The sequence below is a fragment of the Papilio xuthus genome, unplaced genomic scaffold, assembly GCF_000836235.2.
Source record: "Papilio xuthus unplaced genomic scaffold, Pxut_1.1 DF826949.1, whole genome shotgun sequence".
Lineage (NCBI taxonomy): Eukaryota > Metazoa > Arthropoda > Insecta > Lepidoptera > Papilionidae > Papilio > Papilio xuthus.
In genome coordinates this window covers 946,694-974,158 of record NW_013531700.1, presented here as the reverse complement: position 1 = coordinate 974,158, position 27,465 = coordinate 946,694, and the positions used below count along the sequence as shown (strand labels likewise).

General features: G+C 35.1%; 1 protein-coding gene across 2 annotated transcripts; it reads left to right on the top strand.

Moving 5' to 3' along the window:
• The first annotated feature begins 52 nt into the window (after window positions 1-52).
• Mtmr6 (Myotubularin related protein 6) lies at window positions 53-26,852 on the top strand. Of its 2 annotated transcripts, none has more exons than XM_013316274.1 (18): window positions 53-261; window positions 20,196-20,312; window positions 20,552-20,714; window positions 20,799-20,956; window positions 21,081-21,253; window positions 21,420-21,507; window positions 21,696-21,828; window positions 21,959-22,034; window positions 22,583-22,739; window positions 23,016-23,159; window positions 23,785-23,891; window positions 24,043-24,171; window positions 24,507-24,633; window positions 25,006-25,148; window positions 25,558-25,672; window positions 26,034-26,168; window positions 26,244-26,367; window positions 26,804-26,852. In XM_013316274.1, the coding sequence occupies exons 1-18, from the start codon at window positions 238-240 to the stop codon at window positions 26,824-26,826; spliced, it is 2,136 nt and encodes a 711-aa protein (XP_013171728.1). In that variant the 5' UTR covers window positions 53-237; the 3' UTR covers window positions 26,827-26,852. The 2 variants fall into 2 exon arrangements, with proteins under 2 accessions (XP_013171728.1, XP_013171727.1); XM_013316273.1 differs by lacking the exon at window positions 53-261 and adding an exon at window positions 1,487-1,799.
• Window positions 26,853-27,465: the final 613 nt, after the last annotated feature.

Here is a 27,465-nt window from a genome sequence, read left to right as displayed (position 1 = left end):
TTTCTGTCACGAACGTCAAAGTTTTTGATTTCGTTTTCGTATCTATTTAAAATCTTTTATTTAAATGAGGTGTTTATTTTAAAGTATTCGTGTATATTAGTGCATAATAATTTAATAGTGGGATAAATCTTAAACATGTGCTTGACTTATTAATTCAAATGACCATTGAACTTTAGATATTCCCTTGTTATTGAACGTGAATTTTGTATTTGTTATTGATTTACGCCTTAATCAGCAATGGATATTATTAAAACTCCTAAGGTAAGAATAAAAACACCAAAATACGTTAATTAATACCAAAAATTTATTAACTTTGATTAGAAACTAGAATATTATGTAGGGCGTATTTATTGTTTCCTCTATTTTGCTGATAACAGTGCTAAGTTATTTTAGATTACAGTTTTGTACTAATTCCATAACGTATTAAAGACTATTTTACATCACTAAGTATTATTGAACAATACTTGACATTATATTTGTCTTTTACTACAAGTGAATTGGTAAATAAAGATAATATTGTCTATCAGTTTAATGTTTACTTTATAAATATGGTTAAAGCTGTTACTAATGATATGTAAACAACTTACTTTCCTCTAATTAGAATGTGATTAAGAATAATGATACCGCAATTAATACTTTTTTGAATATGACCTGTTTTCAAACACTATGAGTTTTCAAAATTGTACATTTTATAATATAGGTACTTCAGGTATAGGGAATGGTTTTTAATTTAACAATTTAGATGAATCAATCTTTGATGGTTCTTCAGTGTTTCTACCTTTAACTGTTTTTTATTCAACTAGTCGAATTAAATGTAATTTTACATGAGAGTAGCAGTCAATGATTTATGAATTAATTCTAAACATTTCATTCATGAAAACCAGTGATATTATCTTTATTAACTACTTTGAATGATGATTACATTTTGTAGCAGAGATATTAGACATTCAATTAACTCGTAGGAACTTCGACAGCCTTGTTTAAGTCAGAATAAAGCAAAAACTATAATTTCTAAGCTATGACCTATTCGGTTGGGAGGTAAAGAGAAAGGGATATTTATGGTACCAGTGTAGCTTTTAAGATTTTGAAACATGTCAGTTGAAATTGGATCATTTTTGCAAAAGTTCATGCTTATAGCTTCTATGTCCTTTAGATATAAAAAAAAATCGCAACATAATGTTTTTAGCAAATTTGCTTAGATTTGAAACTTAAGTCTTTATATTAGATTTCTGTGTGTAATGAGTATTTTACCTTATTACTTTTTAAATAAATTACGAAAGCACATTTTACGCGACTAATTTTGTTTACGCGCAAAATGTCCCCGCGCATGCTCCGATCTGCGATATTTAATAGTGACTGCAATTCATTTGGAATAAAGTTCAAAATCGCTCGCTCTCGTTGTAACCTGGACATTTCACTAGGGAGTGAGATTTCAGCGGTTCCGATTTTTGTTAGTATATTTCGTGTCACGGTAGGAGGAGGTTTAATTTTGTCTAAAAGGCGGGAAAATTATATTACATCAGAGATAAAAAATAAATTAAATATTTAAATTGTAATGGAATGACTGGCTGAATACGATGAATTTTTAATCGATTATTGGTATAATTAAAATCGATTCTCGCCGTCCGCAGCGGCTTTTTTGTTTGTTATTGTAATCGGTTTGTAATCTTTTGGGTAAAATGGCATTAAGTTCCTTGTCACCGTCGAATATGCTTGGCGAGCTCGGTCGTCTCGCGAGTTGGCTGAAAGGCGATTGCGTTGCACCAGAAGAGTTTGCCGGCCTTGCCGTAACTGAAAAGGTAAGCGAAAACGCGCAAAATTTTGTAACATTGCTGGTTTACTGCATATGGCTCAGAATTTTATTATTATGATTAATTGTGTTAGTTAGTAATTTATAATTTATTTATAAATCCACATAAAAATAAATAATAATATATTTTATTGGAGAATTATTAAATAAAATTTAAGTTTATCAAGACTTAAGAAATTTGAAGTTACATGCTTTATTTTTTTACTTTTCACTAAAATTGTCGCTTTTAATTTTTTGAGACAAAATTATCGGCATGTCACTGATCTCGAAATTGACTATGAAAATTGACAGTCATGTTCGCTACAAAATGTTCACAATAATCACTAAGTCAAAATTGTTTAATGGCACTTCTACGAGCTCTTTAAACATATCTTTAAAAAAAATGGTTCGGCACCCCTGACCTATGAAATGACATTTTGAATTTAACTGTAATATGCAAGGAATTATTACCTTTATGTGAATTATAGTAAAGGTCAAAGTTGAATGTTCGATTTCGATGAAGTGCATTCGGTATCTTGTTAATATGAGAGTATTGATAAGGGAACATCGAACTTCAATTAATTTAATGTGTTTACTTAATATATTTATTACATGTGTTCACGATGTGGTCTGTACGGCGTTAACAGACATATCTCTAATATTACGAATAATTTTCATAAAAAAATCAGTTAAAACGACTAGTAAATTTTGTTTCTGAGACCAAAATCTCTGTATATCGTCATCCTTGTCATTATAATTGATAAAACAGAGATAACAATATGTTTTAAACGGATATTTTGGTGACAGTAATAGTAAAAGACTTCCATATTAATCTTTCTAATATTAATGTGAATGTTTGAATTGATGGATGTTTGTAAGAAGGTATCTCCAGAACGGCTGCATGGATCTCGCTGTTATTTATGCTAACAGAGATCCATAGAGTAGAACAAAGTCTGGAAGAACACATAGGCTAATTACTATATATTTTTTTTTAATTTCGCGAGACGGAGTCGCAGTCGAAATCTACTAATTTAATTAAGAATACAATATTGGTTACTAAATATTGCCAGTTTCGATATTGCTACTAAGCAGTTTTGGTTTTCCTCTCGGTACGGTTATACAACTCTATATGGATAGTTTTTATTATTATTTCTCTATGGAATTGTTTGTCTACATTTTGCTTCGGTTCTGAGCTTATGAAACAATATGAAAGAGTTTCTATTCAACTTGAAAGTGGACGTATTGATAAAAATTATATTACGTCTATAGATTGTATGTAATTCAATTCAGTGGTTTGTTATTGAATAATAAAGTCTCGACTATCGACTTATTAGCGGTACATTTTGTGGTTGATTGACCGGCTTCTTGCGGCAACTGCGACTGGATTTTATTAAGACATTCAGTTGTTGTATAGATTGTAAGCGTTTATTGCGTAACATTGATTTATATATATATATATAAAAGAAAGTCGTGTTAGTTACACTATTTATAACTCAAGAACGGCTTTACCGATATGACTGAAAATTGGTGAGGAGGTAGCTTAGAGCCAGGAGACGGACATAGGATACTATTTATTCATTTTTTTTGAATTTACGCCTTGAAGAGCCGCTTTTTATTTAACTTACTAATATTATAAATGCGTATGTTTAGATGGATGCGATGTGGATGGATGGGTGGGCTACACTAATTAAGTTTTCATATATCGCGTCGCGGGCGACAGCTAGTTTATTAATAAATTCAACTCCACAATTTCAAGTATATTATTTACTTAACAACAGAAATAAAGTTACAAATATAAATAGAAAGTTAAACTGCACACTATCAGAAAACAGTTAATTACAGAAATATTTAATTCTAGTTTTAAAATAATACATTTTGTAAATTAAATCTGGTGTATTTAGTACAACGTATATAACGTAAGAAATATTCTAATATAAGTTGTTATCAACATACAGTAACAATACGAAATGATTGTCTCCCATTCGTTTTTATATTTCAACGACGCACGAAGATAAATTCATTGCAGACGTCGTACGGAGATTCAACTTCATTATTCTTTACTCAAGAATGCGTTTTTATTACAATAGAGGCAACAGAATTACTAAATACTGTTTCAAATTGAATCTTCGCTCTCACTCTAGCGTTACTTACGCTATATCTTTCCTCTCTCTCTTGTAACGAAATGTGACGCGTCCTTGAAATTTCGTATTTTTGTTTTTTTGGTTAGATGCCAAGTAGCTTAAATCTAATTTCAATGTAACATTGTGATTATTATCCTTTTGTTATATCTCTGGAAATCAAATCACTTAACTATTTCAATAAGTACTTGAGTAAATTAATTGTAGAGTCTATTGTAAAGCAAAGTCTAATATTCAGTGACTTGGATAACTTAATTAAGTCTGTTCAACCGTTATTCTCTGCGCCGCGCCGTAACTTAAGATAGCTTTGACTTAATCTTGTAACGGAGCTACTTCACAACTTAAAGGACTATAAGTTTCAGACATATTTGTCCGTCTTAACCCCATATTTACTTCTAATAGTCCGTAATACTTACCAAAGTAAATTGCCAAGAAATGTAGATATTTTCATACGTTAGTTAACATTCGTTTAACTTCAATAGAGATATGCTATATTACTCAATAATGTAGAAAATATTAGAACATAAAAATTGCATCTACCCGACATGCATTTAAATTTAAATAAGCGATTTCCAATATGAGCGACGGAAGGAACTTCGCGTGCCTTCAGATGCCGACAGATATGCGGCCTTAAAACCTATTTCTCCAGTCTTGTGTGGGTGTAAAAATTCCTTTAATATTATACTGGCCGTTGCCATCAGCTTTGCTTCGTCTTTTGTTTTTTTTAATGATCCCATGTTTTTTTTTTGTAACGAGTCTTTTGCGTATAAGGTTGTTAGTGCCAGTAAAGTTACAAGTGTTATGTCACTTCTGTTGATAGATATTGTTGTCTCTGTTTTTTTCAATGAGAATGTAAAGGATGACGATATGTTTTAATACACGTGTCATATCGTGGAGCCCCAGTTTGAAATACTCCATTGTAAAAAGTTTTGATGTGTTTAACTTCTTTTCTCCTGAGATGGTGGTATATATCTGTCTCAACTTTCACATCAAAGGAAAGGTCAATTTTATTGCCAGTAAATTAATTTTGAAAGATATTTGAAGAGGGTAAGAAAGTTTTTCACTTAATAGCCGGTAAAATATTTCAACTTTTCTCTTTATTTAAATTGTTTGATTTTAGATCTTTTTCTCGACATATTTTAACAATGGCTTTGTTAAGATATTTTTAAAAAAAGAATATTGTTGCTTTTTAATTAATTTTTTTAATAAAAACCATTTGTTCGTACAAAGAATTCAGTAATTTTATTTTAAACATTTTATATTAATATTAAATATACGCTATGTTACCTACAAACAAAAAACGTTTTATTGTTTGCATTGAATAGGATCCAAAACTACTAAAGTGATACATTACCCCTGGGTGACATAGTTATTGCTATATATTTTTAATTCCGAACAGACAAAGTCGCAGGCAACTGGTAGTATTTAATAATTAAGAAACATTTAATATTTCATCTTCTTGTGTTTGTACAGATTATTTCCACAATGTTGGAGACGTCAGCTGTTCATTGAAGCGAATTTCAACACCGACGTCGATTATCGGAGATTATGTCTATGAGCTATTTTCCCAAAGAGGAAAGTAACTAAAGAGTAGGTAAATCTGTCCACAGATTTCCAGCAATTGCTTCATCTATGCTAATATTATTAAGCGGAAGAGTTTGTTTAAACGCGCTAATCTCAGGAACTGGAACTGGAATTGGTCCGATATGAAAAATTATTTTTCGTTCGATAGTCCATTAATAGAGGAAGTCTTTAGGCTATATAACATTAAGTTGCGACCAAAAGCTTTTCTTTAATTCCGCGCGGACGGAGTCGCGAGCGGCAGCTAGTTTTATATAAATTTAAATAGGTCAGCATTTTATGATTTTATGATTAGAATTAGAAATGAAAGTTGACTGATGGAGGTTGATAATAAAAAGATCAGGAATTGCGATCCATTTATATAGTTTTATTAACTACAGATTTTTTTTTCGATAGTGGTCTTGATGACGTAGAATAATAAATGTTATTTTCTATATATACTCTAATTACTTTAAAAATGCTTCTTGTTTAAGGTAACATGATCAAGGTTAGGATTCATGTCCTCATATCAAGTACATACTAGATAACAAAGCATTGTCTTCTGACAAAAGCCTTCGATATTGTGAAAATATATTATAAGTAAGATTCAATTCTCTTTGATGTTCGATGTAAAGAAAATTGTTTCTATTTAACAAAAGATTTTCCTTCATTTTACTTGGAATTTTACATTTTCAAAAAGCAATGTTTCTTTTGTAAAGGTTGGGTACGGTATTTGACTAAATTTATACAAAAAATGTAACCTTATAAGAGGAAGAAATTTATTTTATACTAAGGTAAAGTTTTAAGACAATTTTTATAGGTACTTGAATTTCAATAAACTGGTATCCATGGTAACCAAGTTGTACCTATAGGTAGTAATGATTTTCCAAGGACACAGGTGTGGAATGTAATCAATACTGAAGCCACCCATCGGATAGTTGTGGTCTCAGAAATAGCTGTGCCGATCCAGGTTAATAGGGCGTGCCTGAAGTCTATTCACCCGTTAATGGGAATGACCAATAGATATATAGATATACAGACTTGCTTGTATATATATTTATTTATGTTGCGATATGCAAAATTGGTTAACTTAATATCTTAGAGATTTTTAAGTCCTTCATTTGGCATACAAATGGGACAAGGAATTCTCCGGAAATTCAATGATTAAAGTAGTCAAATTGGAATACAAAATACTTACCGTTGGTTTTTGAGACCAAAATTATACATATCGTCATTCCTATCTAATGATCTCTGTTTTGCCAAAGATAATTCTTTGGCAAAACAGAGATCATAAGTTTTTAATGAGGATTTTGGTCTCAGAAACTCATGATTAGCAAATAGGCAATATCATTCCTTTTCCAAATCAGTTTAAAATATTATTTATACTAATCGATTAGGTTCGTTTCATTGAAATGATGCTAAGAACTCAATAACAAGCAATATCTTGTTTTATCGACTTATCCCGATTGTATGAAAATATCTTGATACCTCATATATTTTTACATTTACATAATTGTGTGTTTGTTATGTTAGTACCATTTGAATATAAAGTACTCGGAACATTAGTATGGACATCAGGAAATATCAATTTTCCTCGCAAGTCGGCAGCGGGGTATCGTATATTTTACACCCGTGGGAGGAATAAATCTTCTCGCTAGAATATTAACAGCGTTAAAGCTAACACTTAAACCTAAGAACTGGAAATAAAATTCATTTCTGATTCAATCCTGTTTGTTAATTCACCATAAAAATAGTTTTTTTATTACCATAATCCTGCCTTAAACGAAATCTAAATTGCTCTTACACTTTTAATTTTTTATAGGCGCTACCAAATTAAATTTTGCTTTTACAAACATGCTATTTTAAAATAACAGGCGCTCTTGCCGGTAAAATCAGTAAACGTATCATATTCCCTAGTAAATATTCCGCCAACCCTAATTCAGGTAGAGAACGTTCTCTGTTTGATTTGCAAACACATTTGATAATAGCAACGTTGAATACACAAGCCATAGTAAATGTATTCATATATCTTCATAGTTGTCTTTGGAATTTGGATATTTGTTACTTAATATAACGTTAAGCCAAAATTTGCTATGTATGTTGGTTGCCCTTTGTACACCTTTAATAATTTGTTGGAAGCTCTTTACATGAGCCGTTTGTGTACGCTACATCAAAGCTAAACATTTTCAATTAAAATCACACGGTTCGTATAAAGTTTGATGAAATTTGAAATATTTTGTGTTGTTCAGTTACCGGTAAATTCTCCAATGAATTGATCATGTGTTTCTGCTGTTAAATTAATTGTTAACTTATATTAATAAATAGAAGTTTAAAATTATTATAGGCTTATTATTCATTTATTAACTTTATTGTACATTTCATAAATAAAATAAAAAAATATACAAAATATATTATATTAAAAATAGAACACCACCGGCTGCGGAGTCCCATGACTCAAACAACCAATGGTCAGGGCTGCAGAGACAGGAACCTTCTCACGATGCGTGCGGTTTCTAGGATAACTGCCTTTTGTATCGGGCCCTCAATCCAATTGTTTAGCGAGAGCTTCTTGAGATGTTGGTCGAAACTTCATTTCATTCACCGATACGACTATCGGAATAATGGTAGTCGATTTCATACGCCACATGGCGGTAACCTCGTGAGCCAAATCTTATCTGGTTATTATTTGATTAATAATAATTCTTGTAAACTAAACCTATATAATGAAACAAAATTTCACAACCTTATCTCTTCCCTGTAATGCTTCTTGGCAAGCTACTTCTAATTTTTTATTACTAATATGTCTTATCTTGGTCCTTCCAATCATTTTCATCATTCTCTCTGCTTTACTTTAAAATATTATTTTGCTTTAACCCGTTTTTAGATCCTTATAACCTTTTAGACCTTTCCAGATGTATATTTTATTTTTCGTACCTTCCTTTACAAAAGTGACCTCGATTTCAACAGCCTGAAACACCGAGTACTTTTTAATTACAGCAAAGAGTTCTTCATTCCGACAAAACCTCTGCGTACGAGAACAAAGGGGCTTGAAAACGGAACAAAGTCCGATTGAAGTTGCCATGAAATTTTATTTGTCATCCTTTTGTAGTGATATGTTTTGTATTCTACAACTCGTGTTGGAAAGTTTTTATTTGACTATTGTAGGTTAAATTTAACTGGAAATTATGAGGATATTTTTGCAAACCATTTTGAAGTAGACTCTACTGCTTTTTCACGTCTTCTCGTTTTTATTTATCTCGAATAGCGTTGTACTGGAATTCGTAAAGTTGGTAATTGGAAACTGAAATTGGATGTGCATGCCCAATCTCAAGTTTTTTAATCCTCATTATACCTTGTATTCTTGTAATTCTTAGGTAAAATGTTTTTATTTGTGTGTTTAATTTTGCTTAATTTAATTTTCTTTAATCTTTTGTGTATTTCTCAATTTTCATTTTGACATGTCCTTTACAAAAACGTAATCAGGTTCTAAGCCATCTCATTAAAAGTTTTGTGAAAGGGATAGTCGAGCTTTCAGAGTTTGCTAACTTTTGTAACTTCGGAGTGAGTTTGGACGTCTCTAATTTATATTGAAGCGACGTAGTTGGACGTGATTGAAAGAATTATATTGTAATGCAAGTTAATTCGAATCTCATTTGGTTCATACAAATAGTTATTTGCTATTGAATTACACTCACCAGCATTATAAATGAAATGATCTATATAAAGGTTTTGTTACTTCTTCGTGTGAAGTTTATCTTCTTCTTCTTCTAGTGCCTCTTCAGTCTTGAAGGTTGGCCGCTAACTTCGAATATTTGGTTCTGTCAAGCGCAAGGCGAAACAGTTCCTCTGCTGACCTGATCCCCGTCCACTCCCTAATATTACGTAGCCACGATTTTTTCCTACGTCCAGCGTGTCCCTTGCCTTCAATCTTGCCCATCATTATCAACTGAAGTAACTTGTACCTGTCATGCCGCAGCACATGTCCCAAGTATTCCACTTTACGCTTTTTGACGGTCTGCATGAATTTTCGGCTCATAGCGACGCGCTGGAGCACCGTCTTGTTTCTAACTTTCTGCGTCCAGCTAATCCGGAGCATACGACGATAACACCACATTTCGAATACCTCGAGGCGTCTCTTAGTATCCTCTTTTATCGTCCATGCTTCGCAACCGTAGGTTACGACAAGTGAAGTTTATAAAAAAAATTAATTACATTATAGAAATGAAAAACATTTATCTTGGTTGTTTTTATCTACCAGAGCGAGAACATTGAATAGAAATGGAAATTTTATGTAGGAAAATATTCACAATTTTTATACTTTTCATTGAAGCTTTGGTATACAGAGCAGAGTTTAAGGGTTGTAAGTAAATAGGACATTCAAGCTTAACATCACCGGATTTTAACGGCCAGGAAGTCAATTTCCGGTCGTCAGCGTGTGTATTTATTCTGGCGTTGGAGCATATGATGATGCTAACATAATATGTTTGATATTAAGTATCTCTTTATCAGAATCAAAGCTATTTATATTAATGCTTGCAAAAGTTATCTGCATTCGCCATAATTCTAATAGTAAAACTATTAAAAGTCGTATTTTAACTTCTGGAAGTGGGCCAACCTTCTTATCATCGATTCTACAAGCGACCTTGTGGATCGCATTAAGCTTACATTCACGACCGTGTAATTGTGCTTTTCGATTTTCTTTAAGGAAGGCTTCTAGCGTAACTATAGCCTTTAAGATTTGGCTTCTATCTATAGATGTTTCGCTTTTTTAAGAACTTCGTCTTCAAATCCAATAGATAACATAGAGTTTGTTACTTAGTTATTTACTTTATATTTTATTAAATATTTGTTCTTTAGAGCAAAGCAAACCTTGAAAATATTCGCTCTTGTTTATATTTTCATATTCAATGAATGGATTGGAAATTCAATAGCGTACATTAAACTTGATTCATTAAAAGTTACGAGATATAAGAGGATTATGAAAGATACAATATGTGAAATCCTCTCTGCGTTATATTGTGTTGTAATTCAGACTAATGAGGTAGGAATAATTTTTTTTTTTTTATATAAAATATTAGCAGATTTTTTTTGTAAATTTACTAATATTTCTTTTACCATTCCAACTAAGCTCTAGTCTTGTGCTAGGATATGGTTTACGACAATAGTGGCATGGCGGGATTCGAACCCCCGACCTCGTGATCTGAAATCCGTACCCTTAACCATTAGGCTATTGGCGCTTCAAGACGCTGGCGCTGGCAATAATAAATCCACAACATTAAAAACTTTAATGTAAAGTATACAAGAGTATTAATGAACATAGAATAATGGCCTTTAATAATTTTATCTTTGATTTGCCTTTTGGTTCATAAATATATTTGATATTATTGCCCTCATTTTCTTCTTTCCTACAAATTTTGACTACTTTAAGTAAAAATAAATATCAATACACGGAAATATTACAGTATTTTGTGTTACGTCTCTGAAAAATATTGTTTTATGATCTAATTATATGAAGAAACACAAAAAAGATGAACTATTAATATAGCCTTTTATAATATTTAAGAACGATAAGGCTTTTGTCGAATCTCTATCTGTTTGAACCGTCCATAAATCAATCTAAGTACCGAAGAAAGGAAAAGTATTCAAGGACCATTGATGTTTCGAAAATAGACATAAAGCTCGTATCCCTTTTGGACGTGCTTGAAGGTATTACGTGATTCCAGACAATATTGCCCTTAAACTAAAACAAAAAAGAAAATTGTTTCAGTGGCACAAAAAAGTCTTATTTATCTGTTAAGTAAATGCTCATTATTTTGCAGCCGTTGGCTATTTTCTGTACGACATTGCCTAATTGAATTTAACGGCACAAAAATTCCTTTTTAATATATATTGTTCAAATATCTATATAATTCATAAATTGTTGTGTCACCGTGGAGTTTATTTCGAGTCGAAGGCAACCTTAAAATAATGAATTTTGCTATATTAACGATGCTACAACTGATGGAGAGAAATTGCGATGATCTTTACATCTAAATTGCGGACGTAATATTTGAATCAAATTCAAAGTAAAGGAAAAATAAAAAAAAATCAATAGGAAAGAAAATTCCGGAAGCGTGTACGAATGTAAAAGAAAATTGGAAATGCGAAGATTCCCATAATTACGTCGATTTTAAAAGGCTTCTATTGAAAGTAAACAAAATGACTACTATTCGAATGAAATGAACGGAAACTACGTTTTTTTTGCTATTATTGCGTGTACGAAATAGTACTTTGTTAATGCTATTACTCAAGTTTCATTAGATCCTAGTACTTCTCCGTTTGAAACGATATTTTTATAGCGTATTCGTCCACGATTTTGTTCAATAACATGAACTTCGTTTGATTTGAACGTGGGGGAAGATTGTACGCAATTTCTATCTTCCTTTGGACCGTAATATCTGTATTGCTTCTGAATTATTTATATGTATGTACCTAAACGTATAAAACTACTTTCTTCCCCAGCATTGACATAACGAAGGGTAATTTGGCTAATGCTGCCGTTTCTTATTTCAGGTAAGGTTGTATTATTTGCTGTGGTAAGTTTATAATCATTAGGGCGGGAATACTCGGGGCGGATTACCCTCATTAATTTAATGCTTCTTCATTTACTTTATTTCAACTAATTGTAAGAAGCGGGAGGTTTATAATTCGAAGTAAATTGCTTCTTGTTAATTGATAAGTTGCAGATAATGTGGTCTGTTTTAGAAGATTTCTATCAAGATGCCTTTTGGTCTCGTAAATTGGAACCCTTTGTACTAAAGAGAAAGTGATTTATTTAAAACGATAAGAATTGAGCAGACAGATATATCTCTAGTTTATGATGTAGCTTAGGTATTACTCTCTACGTGATTCTTCACCCGTAATGTAATGCAAAAACTTCTAATATTTACTATCTACATGACTTTATCTGGGTAGCGTATGTCAGGGTCAGGGGATTTACAATTTACCCGCACGATTCGTTAGCTGTAGTTAAAAATAGAATACGCCTCAGTGATGCGTTCATTGAAATTTGTATTTTGTCCGTATTTCCTTATAATATTGTGTCTTTAAGTATTGGATGTCTTTGAAAAATAATTAAATGAAAGCACAAATAACAATAGTTGCTTTTGTTTGTTAAATTTATAGATATACAAGAAGCGAGAGAAGTGAGTCAATATTGTGCTTTTTAAAAATATACCCTATTAGCTTGTGCGTTTGAGTGCTTTTATATATAACACTAGCTGTCGCCCGCGACTCCGTCCGCGTGGATATATAAAAAAACTGAATTAGTGGTAGCCCACCCATACATCCATCTACGTCACATCCATCTAAACATTTGTATTATAATATTAGTAAGTTAAATAAAAGGCAGCTCTTCAAGGCATAAATTCGAAAAAAAAATGAATAAATATTATCCTATATCCGTCTCCTGGCTCTAAGCTACCTCCTCACCAATTTTCAGGCGTATCGGTAAAGCCGTTCTTGAGTTATAAATAGTGTAACTAACACGACTTTCTTTTATATATATAGATAAAGCGATTATACTGCAAAACGACACTTGCAATACGGAAGACCTTTCCTTGTAACAATATCCGGTATAAAAGGATTTGCATATTCTACTTTACAAATATTAGTCTGATGCCTTTGTGTTCTTTTTGAAGCGTAGATTTAAACATGTCTGTTATTGGTGTGTGACGTTAGGCTTATCGTCTCTCACATTTATGACCAAAAAACTCTACGAATATTAGAGATTTTTTCTTTGATTTTTCTTTAAGAATGTTATGGGTTTTTTATTTTATGATTTGTACAGGAGTTTTGACAGTGGAAATTCTTGTTCAAGATGAATGATGTAATGAAATTATTTCAACGTTTTCTCTTAGAGTGCCGTTTAATCACACTTTATCGAGGTACGGTGTGACAGGGCCGTGACCTTTGTGATATAATTTTGTCTTTATCCTTCAGTATGTGACGTTGGAATATAACGTATGAAATGCTTTATTTTTAACAATTAATTTGGTTTTAAGCGTCTCCTCAACCTACGACTAAGAGAGTTTATAGGCTACTTAATGATTCCAAGTGTGGATTTGTGCCTATAGAAAATTCCTGTTACGTTTTGTAGTCTGTTTTAGACTATATTTGTAAAGACTTATTTGGTAGTTCGAGTCGGCAGCTGTGTTGAGGAGCTTATTTAAAGAAAACCTTAAAAGATTATTTTTCGGTTATTATATAGTGTTCATTTATTTCAAACTATTTTATTAATAAGAAAATATTTTGTTTGAAATAGTGTTTTGTTTTCGTGAAAGGTAAATATAATTTACGATGTAACCGCAGGTCGTCATAAGTTATTTAAACTGGGACTATCTCCGGGGGAATTCCGGTAAAGGGATGTTTAATAATAACAAGATGGCTTGTTCTCCAAGTTGGGATGTTTGTTATTTTAGATACTGTTTAATTAAATTTATTCAGTGTTCCCTAAGGAGTCTGTTTTGCGTTTGAAAATAAAAAGTAAAGTCATTTTTCTTTCCTCAGTGGGTAATACAATTCAGATATTAATGGCATATGGATTTTAATGATATTTCGCACACATATAGAACGTAGTCAGAAAGGCTGCTTATTAAGTTTTTTTATTCCTCACGGACGGAGTCGCGGGCGACAGCTAGTATTAGTTAATAAATAATCGTACCATGTAATAACAATGCTTTATTCCTCGTTATTTGGTATTTAATAACCATTAGACATCGAAAATAATGCGTAATAAGTTCTGACGGGTTGTTCATTTTTTTATATCATAAGGTGGCAAACGAGCGAGCGGCCACCTGAAATCGCTGAAATAGCGAAGTGACCGTTGCCCATAGACATACGCAATTGCATATGCGTTGCCTACCTTTAATCGACGGAGGAGAGGATGCACAGAAAGAAAATATTTTCCCTTTCCATGCATCCTCTCATCCGGAAAGTCCACTTCCACTTCCCATCCTTTCCTTATAAGAAAAGGGTGGGAAGGGAAAGAGGACTAAATTAGGCCTCATCTTTGAAATAAATAAAACTGAATCTATGCCCTGGTGATTTTCCTTATCTAAACAAAAGGTTTATGTTCACAGGTTACTGAAAGTCAAATGTCAGATTAATTATTCATTAGCGCGGCGCACTCTCGCCAGTGCGGAGTCAACAGGCGTTGTGTTAGTTTCACACGACGGCAGAACAGTGATGTGCAATAGGACAGAACAGTACTTGCGACTGTTGTCCTACTGTTAGCCACAAGTAAAAATTATCGAGACGAAATATTTATAACGTCTTCGAGAAAATTTGTATTAGAGTTGGACTTTACGCCTGATACCGATACTGTATAAATGTAATAAAAATTTTGTCACAAAACTTTCTCGCAAATTCGTGCTAAGCTCCCTGCACGGGAGCGATGTCGATAGTGGAATTGACGATATATGTATAGGAATAAATTCGTAACAAGCATGTGTAACTTATGGAAAGTTATTGTTAGTTCTATAAATATTTGACTTTTCATTTGTTACATTGTTTAGAGAACAGTGGTAGAGCCCGCTTTAACATCTTCGCACGAATTGTCCCGGCTCGTCCGGTGAAATACCACGACCACACAGAAGACAGGCGTGAAGTGGAAGGAATTCCGCGTTTCGACTGATCAGTGTGTGTCCCGGAGGCCTAAGTCCTCTTTCCCTTCCCACTCTTTTTCTTATAGGTAAAGGATGGGAAGTGGAAGTAGATTTTCCGGATGAGAGGATGCATGGAAAGGGAAAATATTTTCTTTCTGTGCATCCTCTCCTCCGTCGATTAAAGGTAGGCAACGCGTATGTCTATGTGCAACGGTCACTTCGCTATTTCATCGATTGAAACCGCTCGCTCGTTTGCCACCTTGTGATATAAAAAAGACTCTTTTGGTTGAATTTGTGCGGTCATGCAATAGCAGTAGCACCGTCCGTAGGGTAGAGCAGTTTTCTGCCTTACGGTTCTGCCCTCGTGTGTAGTTAGCATTAGTAATCGGGTCTGGTTTATTTTATTCAAAGCTCGCGTTCAATGTTGCCAGATTAAAATAGAAATGCGGCTTGACATTTACGTTGATTTTATACACTCTTTTTATAAATTGCTGGATGGCTGCTAATTGGATATATAATGAATAGAAAATGTTGCTTGATGAATTTATTTTTAATTTTCCTTTTAAATTATCTCTTGGGACAAATTTACTGCAGTTTTTAAATTGAAGTGTCTATTGAATGTCTATGGAATAAAATCTTACTTTTTACTAATATTATAAATGTGACAGTTTAGATGGATGAATGGATAGATGTTTGTTAGAAGGTATCTCCGGAACGGCTCAATAGATCTTGACGTTTGGTACAGATGTAGAACATAGTCTGTAAGAACACATAGGCTACTAATTAAGTAAATAGACAGTACTCTTGTCTTTCTGTAATAATTGATCAATAAAGGAATAACTTTTCTTAGAACATATAACTCGTAAAGTTAGAAAGTACACTTCATAGTTTCTTAGCCAACTTACGTTAAGTTATTGTTAATATAATAAACAGGTTTATACAAGTTAAGCTTGTGTTATTCAACTTAGATGTTTATATTATTTTGTTGTTATTCCTAAGTAAAGTTAAGTTTGTTTATCACAACTTAGATATGCTTTTGTTTGTTCGTTGTACGCATACATGTTACTTGATTAACTATTGTTATGTTAAAATCAAGTAATCTTTATTTAAACTTATTTATTTTTAATGTTTGAATTAAATATAATTTATTGCACTAAACAAAGAATAAGCGTCGGTGGCTTACTGATCAAGCACTTGACTTGCAATCTGCAGGTCCTGGGTTCGAATCCCACCATGTACCAATGTGTTTTTCGATTTCCGATTTACATATGTACTTTTATCCGACGTTCTTACGGTGAAGGAAAACATCGTGATGCAACCTGCACATATCTGAGAAGAAATTCAAAGATATGTGTGAAGTCGACCAACCCGCTCTTGGCCAACGTGGTTAATCTCCCGTAACTTAGGGTAGGCTCCGAGCCCCTCGGTGGGGTCGTACATATAGTGAGCTGATGATGATGAAGCAAAGAATGCTTGCAACAAAAATTAGGCCGATATTTGGTTTTACGGTGTCAATCATGGGGTTATGTTTGGCAATATCCCAAACATCACCATCAATTTCCAGTCACTGCGTCACAGACGATTTGGTATTATGCCAGTGGTTCCTTTGACCTAGAAACAAGAAAAATAAGTTATAAAGTAAACGTATTTCATAATGTTCAAGCAAAGTAGTTTTGAAAAAGGTCAATAGGATTCACATCGTGAATTCAAATCCGATTATTTGAACAGTCCCATTTCTTAGTCTTCTTCAATCGATCCGAAAATAATGCATTAGTTTGAATGATGCATACAAATCCATTGCTCTCTTTTCGTCCTTCATTCGTGGCTTTCCGAGACCAAAATATCCGTTTGAAATATATTGTTATCTCTGTTTTGTCAAAGGGATGACGATATGTTTTATACAGAGATTTTGGTATTAGAAACCAACCTTTAATCATACTTGCATCATGCCTATCGGTTAAGAACTAATTGTTTTTAAAATCTTAATTAAAAATACCGCGATACCCCAAAAATGGTTCGCGATTGAGTAATGATTTCGCGAAAGTAAACATCAATAAATATATGAAAATTAAAAAAAAATGTGTCATGGTTTATGGATGGTTTACTTCTACTGAGTACTTGTTCGTTGCTAGAGTAAGTGCGATGTCCTACATACCGTAACGTTTACCTCTTCACCCGATCTCAAGAGCTCTTGACTTATCTTACAAGCCTGCTTTAAGCTTTGAAAATTACATTCAATCCCTATAAATAAATGCCATATAATATATTATTAAGTAGTAAGGTATTCAAAATATTATTATCGTCTTTGTTTAACAGTTATAATTTGATAAGGTAAAGCAAAGAGTATATTATCGAAATAAAGTTTGAAATTTTTTGAATTTTTGCATACTTAACTGTCATCTATGGTCAATTTTTGACAATAACACACCGCCAATTGTACGTTTTTTAATGTCATTTTATATTCATCAAGATGTTACGTAAAAAACTAAGTTTTAAAAACGAAAAGACTTATAAATGTTTATGTGTGCAAAGGCCAAAGGTTAAGCCTTATGTAGCTGGTTGTGAAAATGACGCCGCGGCTGTTTCTGTGTTGCCTTACCACTGGACGCCAAGAAGAAGTGGTTCTATCCTATCTAATTATCTAAAGAAACGGGAAGAGGACCATCACAAACTTATCAAAGAGCTAGAAGATAGTATGGGAGTTATTAATGAGGACATTGAAGAAAAAAATCGTGTCCTAGCAGAAACACTACTCTGCCATATAAATCATAGTCAACATGATATAGATTGTGTGATTAAAAAGTACTCTTCAATAGAAGGTGCACTACCAATCGAAGCTCGTGATGAGGCTTTAAAAAGAATCCAAAAAATTATTACTGAGAGAATGCAAGAAGTCAATGACTTCAAAGCAGACGCCTTGCAATTGGAAAAAGAACGTGCAAGTAGACTAAAGAAGGCTCTCCATGACAGTTTTAATAGCATTGTTGCTATTGGTCATACATCACCTAAGAATGTGCTAAATGAATTTGATGAAAAAATGTATGAAATCAATCAACAGTTATTAAGTAATTGCTCCGCTTATCATGAATTAGAAACACAATTACGTGCGCAAGCGAATGAAAATCAAAGAAAAGCTCGTGCACAAATTAATCAGTTGTGTCTTGGAGTAGCAATAACTCGCAGAGAACATAGTGCACTTTCTTGTTCGAGTAATAATCGTATTGTTCAGAAACGAATAACAAGCGCTCATATAAAAGAAAATACTGACAAATTACAACTCAGTCAACCTCCGATAAATGCAAAGAACGATAATATTTCTATATTGAGATTAACAGAAGAATATCAAAAAGCAGTTGCAGATTTGTACTATGATTTTATAAAAAATGTTAATGTACTATATCATCGAATTGGTGACGGTAATTTCATCCAAAACAAAATATGTTGCAACAATCAAGTCATTGATGAAAAACTTGAACATAAAAATAGATTTTCTCTTACAAATCTCAATTCAAAAATTGGCGACGATGAGAATATATCTGAAATAAGCAATTGTATTAAAATGATACAAAATAGTTTAACGTCCGTGGGAAAGGAGCTAAAGGATACGTATACGCTTTTACATGAATCATGTCACCTCTGGGACGCGCATATGATTAGAGTTGCCCTCGCTCAGAAACTCACTCTCGCCGCTGTCGAGGACCTCATCAGTAAACACGATTCACTGGAACTTGCAAGTGAACTACCCTTTAATATAACTTTTGAACAATTGCTGACAGCTAACGATGTAGATAAATTGCAATCTTTTTATGAAGTTCTTCTAGCATTATTGAAGCAAAAATCAAACGAGTACACATACCACAGTGAAGCTGAAATCGGTCGACTGAACGAGCTTGCTAATCTCCATGTCCCACTCTCGAATACTGTGCAAGCGGAATTCGATTTATTCATCAGTAAACATCCGATTGCTTCGTATCTAATTACTGGCAGTGAGGACAGTATTCAAGACACACGAGCGCGTCTCTCCGGCTGCGATATGAAGGTAGCTCTCTCACGGGAAATATTCCAAACAGAAGTCCAAGAGATAGCACTCAGTAACTGGAGAAATGGATTTCTGGAATCCTTTCAGAACAGTCTACCTTTACTCTCAGAAAAACTGGAACGTCAAGTTAAAACATGGCTTAGTGAACGATCTTTGCCATTAAAAAAACGACTTGCGTTAAAACTAATGTCACTCGAAGTCCGTAAGGAACGCATAGCGGCGGCTCGAGATGTACGTTTAGCAGAGCTTCGTAGACACGAGGCTTGTTTAGAATCTCATATAGGAGCAATCAATAGTTTGGTTACTAGTTTGCCGCAAGAAGTAGCACAATTTATAACATTTGACAACCCTAATTTATACCAGATTTCTCAGTGGCTAAACAGCATCAAAGCGGGAATGGAAGAGCTCGATTCACCCGAGGTTGATGCCGAAGTAAAGAGGTTAAAAATGTTGAGTTACTCGACTCGACTGTCAAATCACAGGCGAGAGTTTGATGAAAGTTTAACTTCTATAGCAGAATTGTGTAAGAAGTTTGTTGCGAATCGAGTACAGCAAGCGAGAATCGCGAATGTTCAATACATATCTCATTTGAAATTGTTCAATGAAGGTGGTAATTACTCAGCATTGGAAGCTATGAAGATAACTTCAGCATTGGTGAAAGGTGGTGATGCGCTAGAGTCTTGTATGACGAAGTCTCTGGATTCTTTGCATCACCGTTGCAATGAAATTCTAACTGAAGTGGATCGCACTGTGAATTCTTTGCAGGCAATTGCAGAGGAGACTCTTAAGGAAACAGGAAAGGTCGATAAAAAGAAGCCACACGGTGGGCAGCACGGCAAAAAGAAGTAGTAATTGTGTACTCATTTGTGTTTTTAAAAGTCTAAAGTATTCATAATGAAAAATAAATATGTTTGGTCGAATTTTGTCCATGTTTTTTTTTTTAATTTAGCAATTTGTTTGAAGTCTATGACCATCAATGTTTTTGGAAAGTAATTTTAATCACTCTTGTTAATTTTTGGTTTCAGTTGGAGAATGTTCAGCTACTAGACAAATATAACGTAAGAAATCCATCAAAAGGCACTTTGTACTTCGCGACAACACACCTCATATTCGTCGATCATGATATGAGAAAGGAAACATGGGTGAGTATTTTATCTTTCTTCCAAAGATTGTTAGGTATATGAAATATTACTATACAATTTTAAACTCATCATATCTTTAGAGGTGTATACTTACATTCCCCTATACGAATATCTTAACCAGTATGGTGTAGCGCACTGTAGATTCCCCTTAGACCCATTCTAGCCTTGTAGTCTAAAAATGTAGGGAGAAGGAGGTATTTTGTGTCTTAATAATCATTTACTTATGTTCTTTATTACAGATACTCCTAATGCATATATCGTCTGTAGAGCGGTTGCCCATCACCACAACGGGTTCGCCGTTGCTAGTGCGCACAAAGACCTTCCAATCAGTATTCTTCGTGATCCCAAGAGAGCGGGATTGTCATGAAATGCATCAAACATTGCTACGACTTAGTCAACCAGGTAAGAGTATAAAAACCTAATACCAGGACATGAGTGGTGACAGCTAATGTTTTAAACTATAGTTATTAATCTTAATGTTTCCAGTTCACATTGAGGAGCTGTACTGTTTTCACTACAAGTCGACTCCCGATGACCTGCCTAAGTCAGCTGGCTGGAACTTCTTCGACATCCAAACAGAGTACCAGCGCATGAATGTTCCTAACGAGCACTGGGTGCTTTGCAATGCTAACAGGGATTACGAGGTAAAGAAAGAGGAACTACGTTAATGAATGAATGAAATTTAACATCTGATTAGTCTGTTGTGTTGGCAACTATGTTTCAGTTAAAATCTGCTATATCCTAATGTTAGCAAATCAATGTTGTCAGTTATGTGATACATACCCGAGCGAGGTGTATGTGCCGGCGCGTGCGAGTACGGCGGTGCTGTTGGGCAGTGCCAGCTTCAGGTCCCGAGGTCGACTCCCCGCACTAGCTTACCTGCATCACAACAAGGCAGCGATTGCGCGATGCAGTCAGCCGCTTAGTGGATTCTCTGCTAGGTATAGTTTAATTGCAAAATAGGCTAAAGCATCCCTTTATTAAAGTCGTTATAACAGTCGTTTGTTTGGTTGAAAATATCTAAAAAGCTATTTTTTTTACAAAAAGTTTGATGGACACTTTATTTTATATTTTTACGTACTTTTTCATTGGACTCTATAATTCCAGATGTATGGAAGATGAACAGATGCTGGATCTAATTCGACGGGCAAACCCAAACTGTGGTTATATGTACGTGGTAGACACGAGACCTAGGGTAAGCTTTTTTAATTTTTTTACTATATTTAAAAGTCTAAACAAGAATTGATATGATATACCTAAGCAATTTAAATTAATTTTTAATTATCTGCAGCGTGTTTTTTTTTAACTACTTACTATAATCATATTGAAGTCAACACAAAAAAAAATTACAATTCACATTTAAAATAAGCTATTTTTTTTTAGATCAACGCCATGGTGAATCGCGCGGCTGGCAAGGGATATGAGAACGAAGCGTTTTACGAAAATATCAAGTTCCAGTTCATGGGAATCGGCAATATACACGTCATGAGAAAGAGTCTGCAGAAATTAGTCGAAAGTGAGTTTTTTTTCCAATTCTTCTCTATCTCTATGATTTTAAGAACCTGTATAATTAATTTAACAAAAGCTAAATGCATGTTTTGTGCTCTGTGAATGATAAATAAGCGGGTCTTTATATTATGTTTCAGCTTGCGAACAAAACACACCCTCTATGTCATCGTTCTTGAGCGGCTTAGAGTCGTCAGGCTGGTTGAAGCATATAAAGTGAGTTAGTGAAATCATTCATTCACTCTCTTACTACAATTTTATATTATGTGCAGGTCAATACTGACTTATAAGTTTGACATAAGTGTCAGGTCTATATTGGCTAATAACCTTCACTTATCTCTCAGGTCAATACTTGTTTATAGGCGTTGTTTATGTATTAAGTCAATAATGACTTATAAGGTCTTATCTATCAGGTAAATAGTACTGGATTATGGGCTTGGTTTATGTATCGTTAGGTCATTTTTTTTTATATCATAAGGTGGCAAACGAGCGAGCGACCACTTGAAATCGCTGATATAGCGAAGTGACCGATGCACATAGACATACGCAATTGCATATGCGTTGCCTACCTTTAATCGACGGAGAGGATGCACAGAAAGAAAATATATTCCCTTTCCATGCATCCTCTCATCCGGAAAGTCCACTTCATCTTCCCATCCTTTCCTTGTAAGAAAAAGGGGGGAAGGGAAAGAGGACGGAAACGATACTGGGTTATAGCCGTGGGTTATGTATCATCAGGTCGTTATTGAGTTGTGTATCATCAGGTCTATACTGGAGACGTCGTGGTGGATAGCGAGCGCGGTGTCAGGCGGGGTGAGCGTGTGCGTGCACTGCAGCGATGGCTGGGACCGCACCGCGCAGGCATGCTCGCTCGCCGCGCTCTGCCTAGATCCTCACTATCGCACTATCAATGGATACCAGGTCATACGACACGTCAAAAGCAATACATAATTAAGGAATCCATTAGTCACTTTTAAACTGAAATTTGTTTATTTTAAATACATTTCTTTCCATTTCATTTATAACGACTTTGGCTATTTTCATAAGTGTTTTAGGAATGTTGGTAATGGTAAAAATTAGAAAAAAATCAAGTTTGCACCCATGAGTAACAGTAAAGAAAGTAGAAAAACAACAACATAATATAATGGCGTGATGGTCTCACTCCAAGAAGATTGTCAGTTGTGTGTTTGCGTGCAGGCACTGATAGAGAAGGACTGGCTCTCGTTCGGGCACAAGTTCGCGGCGCGCTGCGGGCACGTGGCGGGAGACAGTCGCGAGCGCGCGCCAGTCTTCACGCAGCTGCTCGACTGCACCTGGCAGCTGTTCCGACAGGCGCCGCAGGTACACCCCACCCCCACCCCCACCCCCACACACACATACACACACTGAACTCGCTATAAGATGTGATATTTTGTGCTTATTCGATTTTCAGCATAGCTCTAAATGTAGTGGTTTGTAGCAGTGGTGTAGATTTGAAGTAATGTAGATAGAATCAAATGTCAAGTAATATCAACATGCGCGTTTAAATCAGAACTATGCAAAAGCTGTCATTTCCAAGCAATCGCCTATCCATTTATAGAGGTCAGCGGTCACACTACACACTAACTGAAGTACTGACTATACTCATCTATAAATCAGCTCTGAACCGGTTCAAACGTCAGCAGCTCACATAATATTGATTCATTGAGTTGCAGCTCAACAAATAAATTGTCAACTTATCGCGATGTACTATAAGTATGTGAGTCGATGAGTCCCTTGCTGCCAGGTATCGTCACTCAATACAGGTATAAATAGAGCTCAGCTCTGAACCGAGTCACTGATCATCTTCACACATGTGAGCTGTGAGCTGATCTGCAAGTCATCAATTTCAGTGAATACACAGACAAAATACATTGACTGATATAGGTACTGACTGTTTAATTTACAACGTTTTAATCATATTTAATCATTTTTCTTTGACTTCCAGGCGTTTCAGTTCAATGAGAGGTTTTTGCTGACGCTACACGACCACGCACACGCCTGTCAGTACGGCACATTTATTGGCAACTGTCAAAAAGATAGACGAGATCTCAGGTAAGTTAATCTGAAATAAGGAACTTAGTGATTGACTTTGTTAGGAAAGTTGGTTGCTAGCTTCATCCGTTGGCGCTAGTGTGCTTCGTTATTAGCACACTAGCGCCATCGCTTTTGTAGAATGAAATAATTTTATCTGTAACTTTATCAGGTTGTCGGAGCGTACGTTCTCGTTGTGGGGCTACATGGCGAGTCATCTGAGCGAGTACAAGAACCCACTGTACAACCCCAAGGCTCACCCTGACCTGCTCAAACCTGACCTTAGCGCACAGAGTATACGGTAATTATTTTAAACTAACGCAATGGGTTTAGGACAGATGACCTCGAGCCACCAAAAAGGTTGAAAACCACCAAAAAGGTTGAAAACTATCAAAAAAGTTGAAAACCGCTAAAAAGGTTGAAACCACCAATAAATTGTGTAGTGCATTTTTTATAACTAGATAACTGTCATGACTTCCTCTGCTCTGAAATTAACTTAATTAGTTGTCTAGGTTTTTTTCTAGACTATGTTGCCATGTCAAACATCAAAATCCGTTGGGACGTTCTGCAAATCTTTCTAACAAATATCCATCCATACATCCAAACATTCGCATTTATAATATAAGATATGCATAGTTTCTGGCGCGGCATGTACTGCCGGCACGAGGGCGGCGTGCACCCGCGCGAGCCGCTCGCCGACCTGCTGCCTGCTGTCGTGCAGCACGCCTCCGCACTCGACTACCACATCAACTACCTCGCCAAGGTAACACAATAAACACCATACATGTAGGGTGAACACGACACAAGTACGGTACAGAGCATCTAGGCAGGAAAACGAACACGACAGGGTAGGGCAATCAACACGATACAAGTAGGATAAAGAGCATACCAAGGTATAGCAATGTACACGACAGGGTAGGGCAAGGAACACAACAGGGTAGGACAATCAACACGACACAAGTTGAGTAAAGAACACGACAGGGTAGGATAATGAATACGCCTACAATACCACTGCTAACTAAATGTTACTAGGTACTGAGTTTAACTGTTTATTTGACCAACAAAGTTCCCTACATTTTTTTATAATCCAAGTGTAAACTATTACTAAGTATTAATAATTAATATTTTCATATAGAGAATTTCGACGTTCAAGAATCTTCTGTCCGGTAGAAGAACAGAAAAGAGCAGAGAGAAAGACGCGGTTGTCAACTATCAGAACGGTGACATTGACACTGTTGACATTGACACTAAAACTGAAGCTCTGCAGATTGACAACAAGTATGTATGGTACATTTGACCACATCATCTCTTAATCAAGTGGAATCGTGAAGCGCTTGCTTATTCAATATTAATAATTTATGTCTTTTCATAGTCACAGTTTGTTGTGGGTCACAGAATGTGTCTGAGGGGTTAAACAGTTGACTTGTCTTCAAGTCCTAGGTGAAGGAAAACATCCTGATGCAGATATCTGTGCAGAAATACAAAATGTGTGAAGTCAACCTACACTATGGTTGACCATAGTCAAGGTCATAACCTAGTCACTGACCTAGGCAGGCTCTGAGCCTCTCAGTGGGAACGTATAGTGAGCTGATGATGTTGTAGTTGTCTTTGTTTTGTCAAAGAGAATGTAAGGGATGGAATATGCTTTATTACAAATTACAAATGGTTTCTCCAATATCTTACGCAGATTACTATATGAGTCAAGTGGCGGCCTCTCGGAGCTAGAGTGCGCTAACCACGACCACCCTCTCAAGGAAGCTGCACCTGCGCACAAGCCCACCAACATACCGCTTATCACTGAGGTATGTTAAATACTAGCTGTTGCCCGCGACTCCGTCCACGTGGTATTATAATTAGTAGCCTATGTTTTCTTTCTGACTATATTCTACACATAGGCCAAATTTCATCAAGATCCCTTAATCCATTTTGGAGATACTTCGTAACAAACATCCATCCATTTAAACATTCGCATTTATAATATTAGTAATTGTATGACTACGAATTAATTATAAATATAATTTAAATTGCCATTTTAGAAAAATACAGATGACATTTAGTTTCAATGATGTCGCCACTATCGCTGTTTCGTTAGCACACTAGCGCCACTAACACGTTATGTTTTTTTTTCTTTTCTCTCTTGGCTTTCAACACGCTATGTACCAGAGGGTGGAGGATTCAGTCCCGGCAAGTTTAGCAGCACTGGAAAGCGAGGTGCACTCGGTGGCACTGGACTGGAAGAGTCTGAAGAACGTCACCGAGTGCAGCTGCTCCACGCCGCTGGATCACTACAGCAGGAAGGTAAGAAAGTTTGTCTTATGGGTTGTATTGTTACTTTTCAAAGTGTTACTACATTAGTTGTTTTGTGTGTGTCAGCACCATTGTTGGGGCTGCGGGCGCTGCGTGTGCACGCGCTGTGTGTGTCGGCGCGCCCCGCTGCCAGGCCTCGCCGCACCGAGACAGGCACCGCTCTGTGCCGCATGCGCACCCACCACACCTGGTACTCACCCCCAACCCCCACCCCCACACACACACACACACACTGTCGTACAATACATCATCAGCTCACTATACGTCCACACTGAGGGGATCGGTGCCTACTCTAAGTTAGAAGTGAATAGGCCATAGTCAACCACGCTGGCCCAGTGCGTGTTTACTTCACACATATCTGTGAATTACTTGTCAGATATGTATCATCACGATGTTTTCCTTCACAACAAGAGGGTCGTATATAAATGTACATATGTAAATCGAAAACACATTGGTACATGCCGGGATCGAACCCAGGACCTGCAGATTACAAGTCAAGTGCTAAACCGCTTAACCACCGATACTTTTACATCTATAAGACACAATGACATAAATCTACACCTCAGTTGATGTTGACAGTAAAATTTCGTAATGCATTTTAAACGCATTTGTAATATCTTTTTCAGATGTGGTAACACCAGCTAATTAGAAAATACTAGAAAAGATGATAAAAAAGAAAAAAATATAAAAGCTACAAAGTATTTTTAACATTAGTAAAAGTGTAAATATTTATTTAAGGTTAATTGCATTTATTTTTTAGTCAAATAAAATATATGACTCTTTAGAAATAAAAAAAAAATCATATTTCGGACGTATTTTACTTTAATACTATTTATAATATGTTCGAATAAGTTTCTTATCGATGCTTGCTTTAATAAACCTAATATTATACGCGAAATAACAAAACATAATTCAAAAATATACCAAGATGGAGGCTTATCATTATTGCTGTCAAGGTTCATTTCGACATAGTTCGAATCGTACGAACATCACTCGGCAGTCGTGTCAGAGCGAGACAAACATATGGGAAAGTCTTTTGTCTCACTCTGACGTGACTGCCGAGTAATGTTCGTAAGATTCCGCACTGTCTAAACGAACCTTAACACTTACACATATTGTCGTCCTTTACATTCTGCTTGAAAGAAAAGAGACAGCAATATCAGTCAAGCAGACGAGCTGTTTTACTGATCCTAGTTTTTTAGTGTAGAGTTATGACGTCACAATATGGCGCGAGTTCTAGCACATGATAATTTGTAAAGTTATTATATTCTAAGATAACTTTGATTTA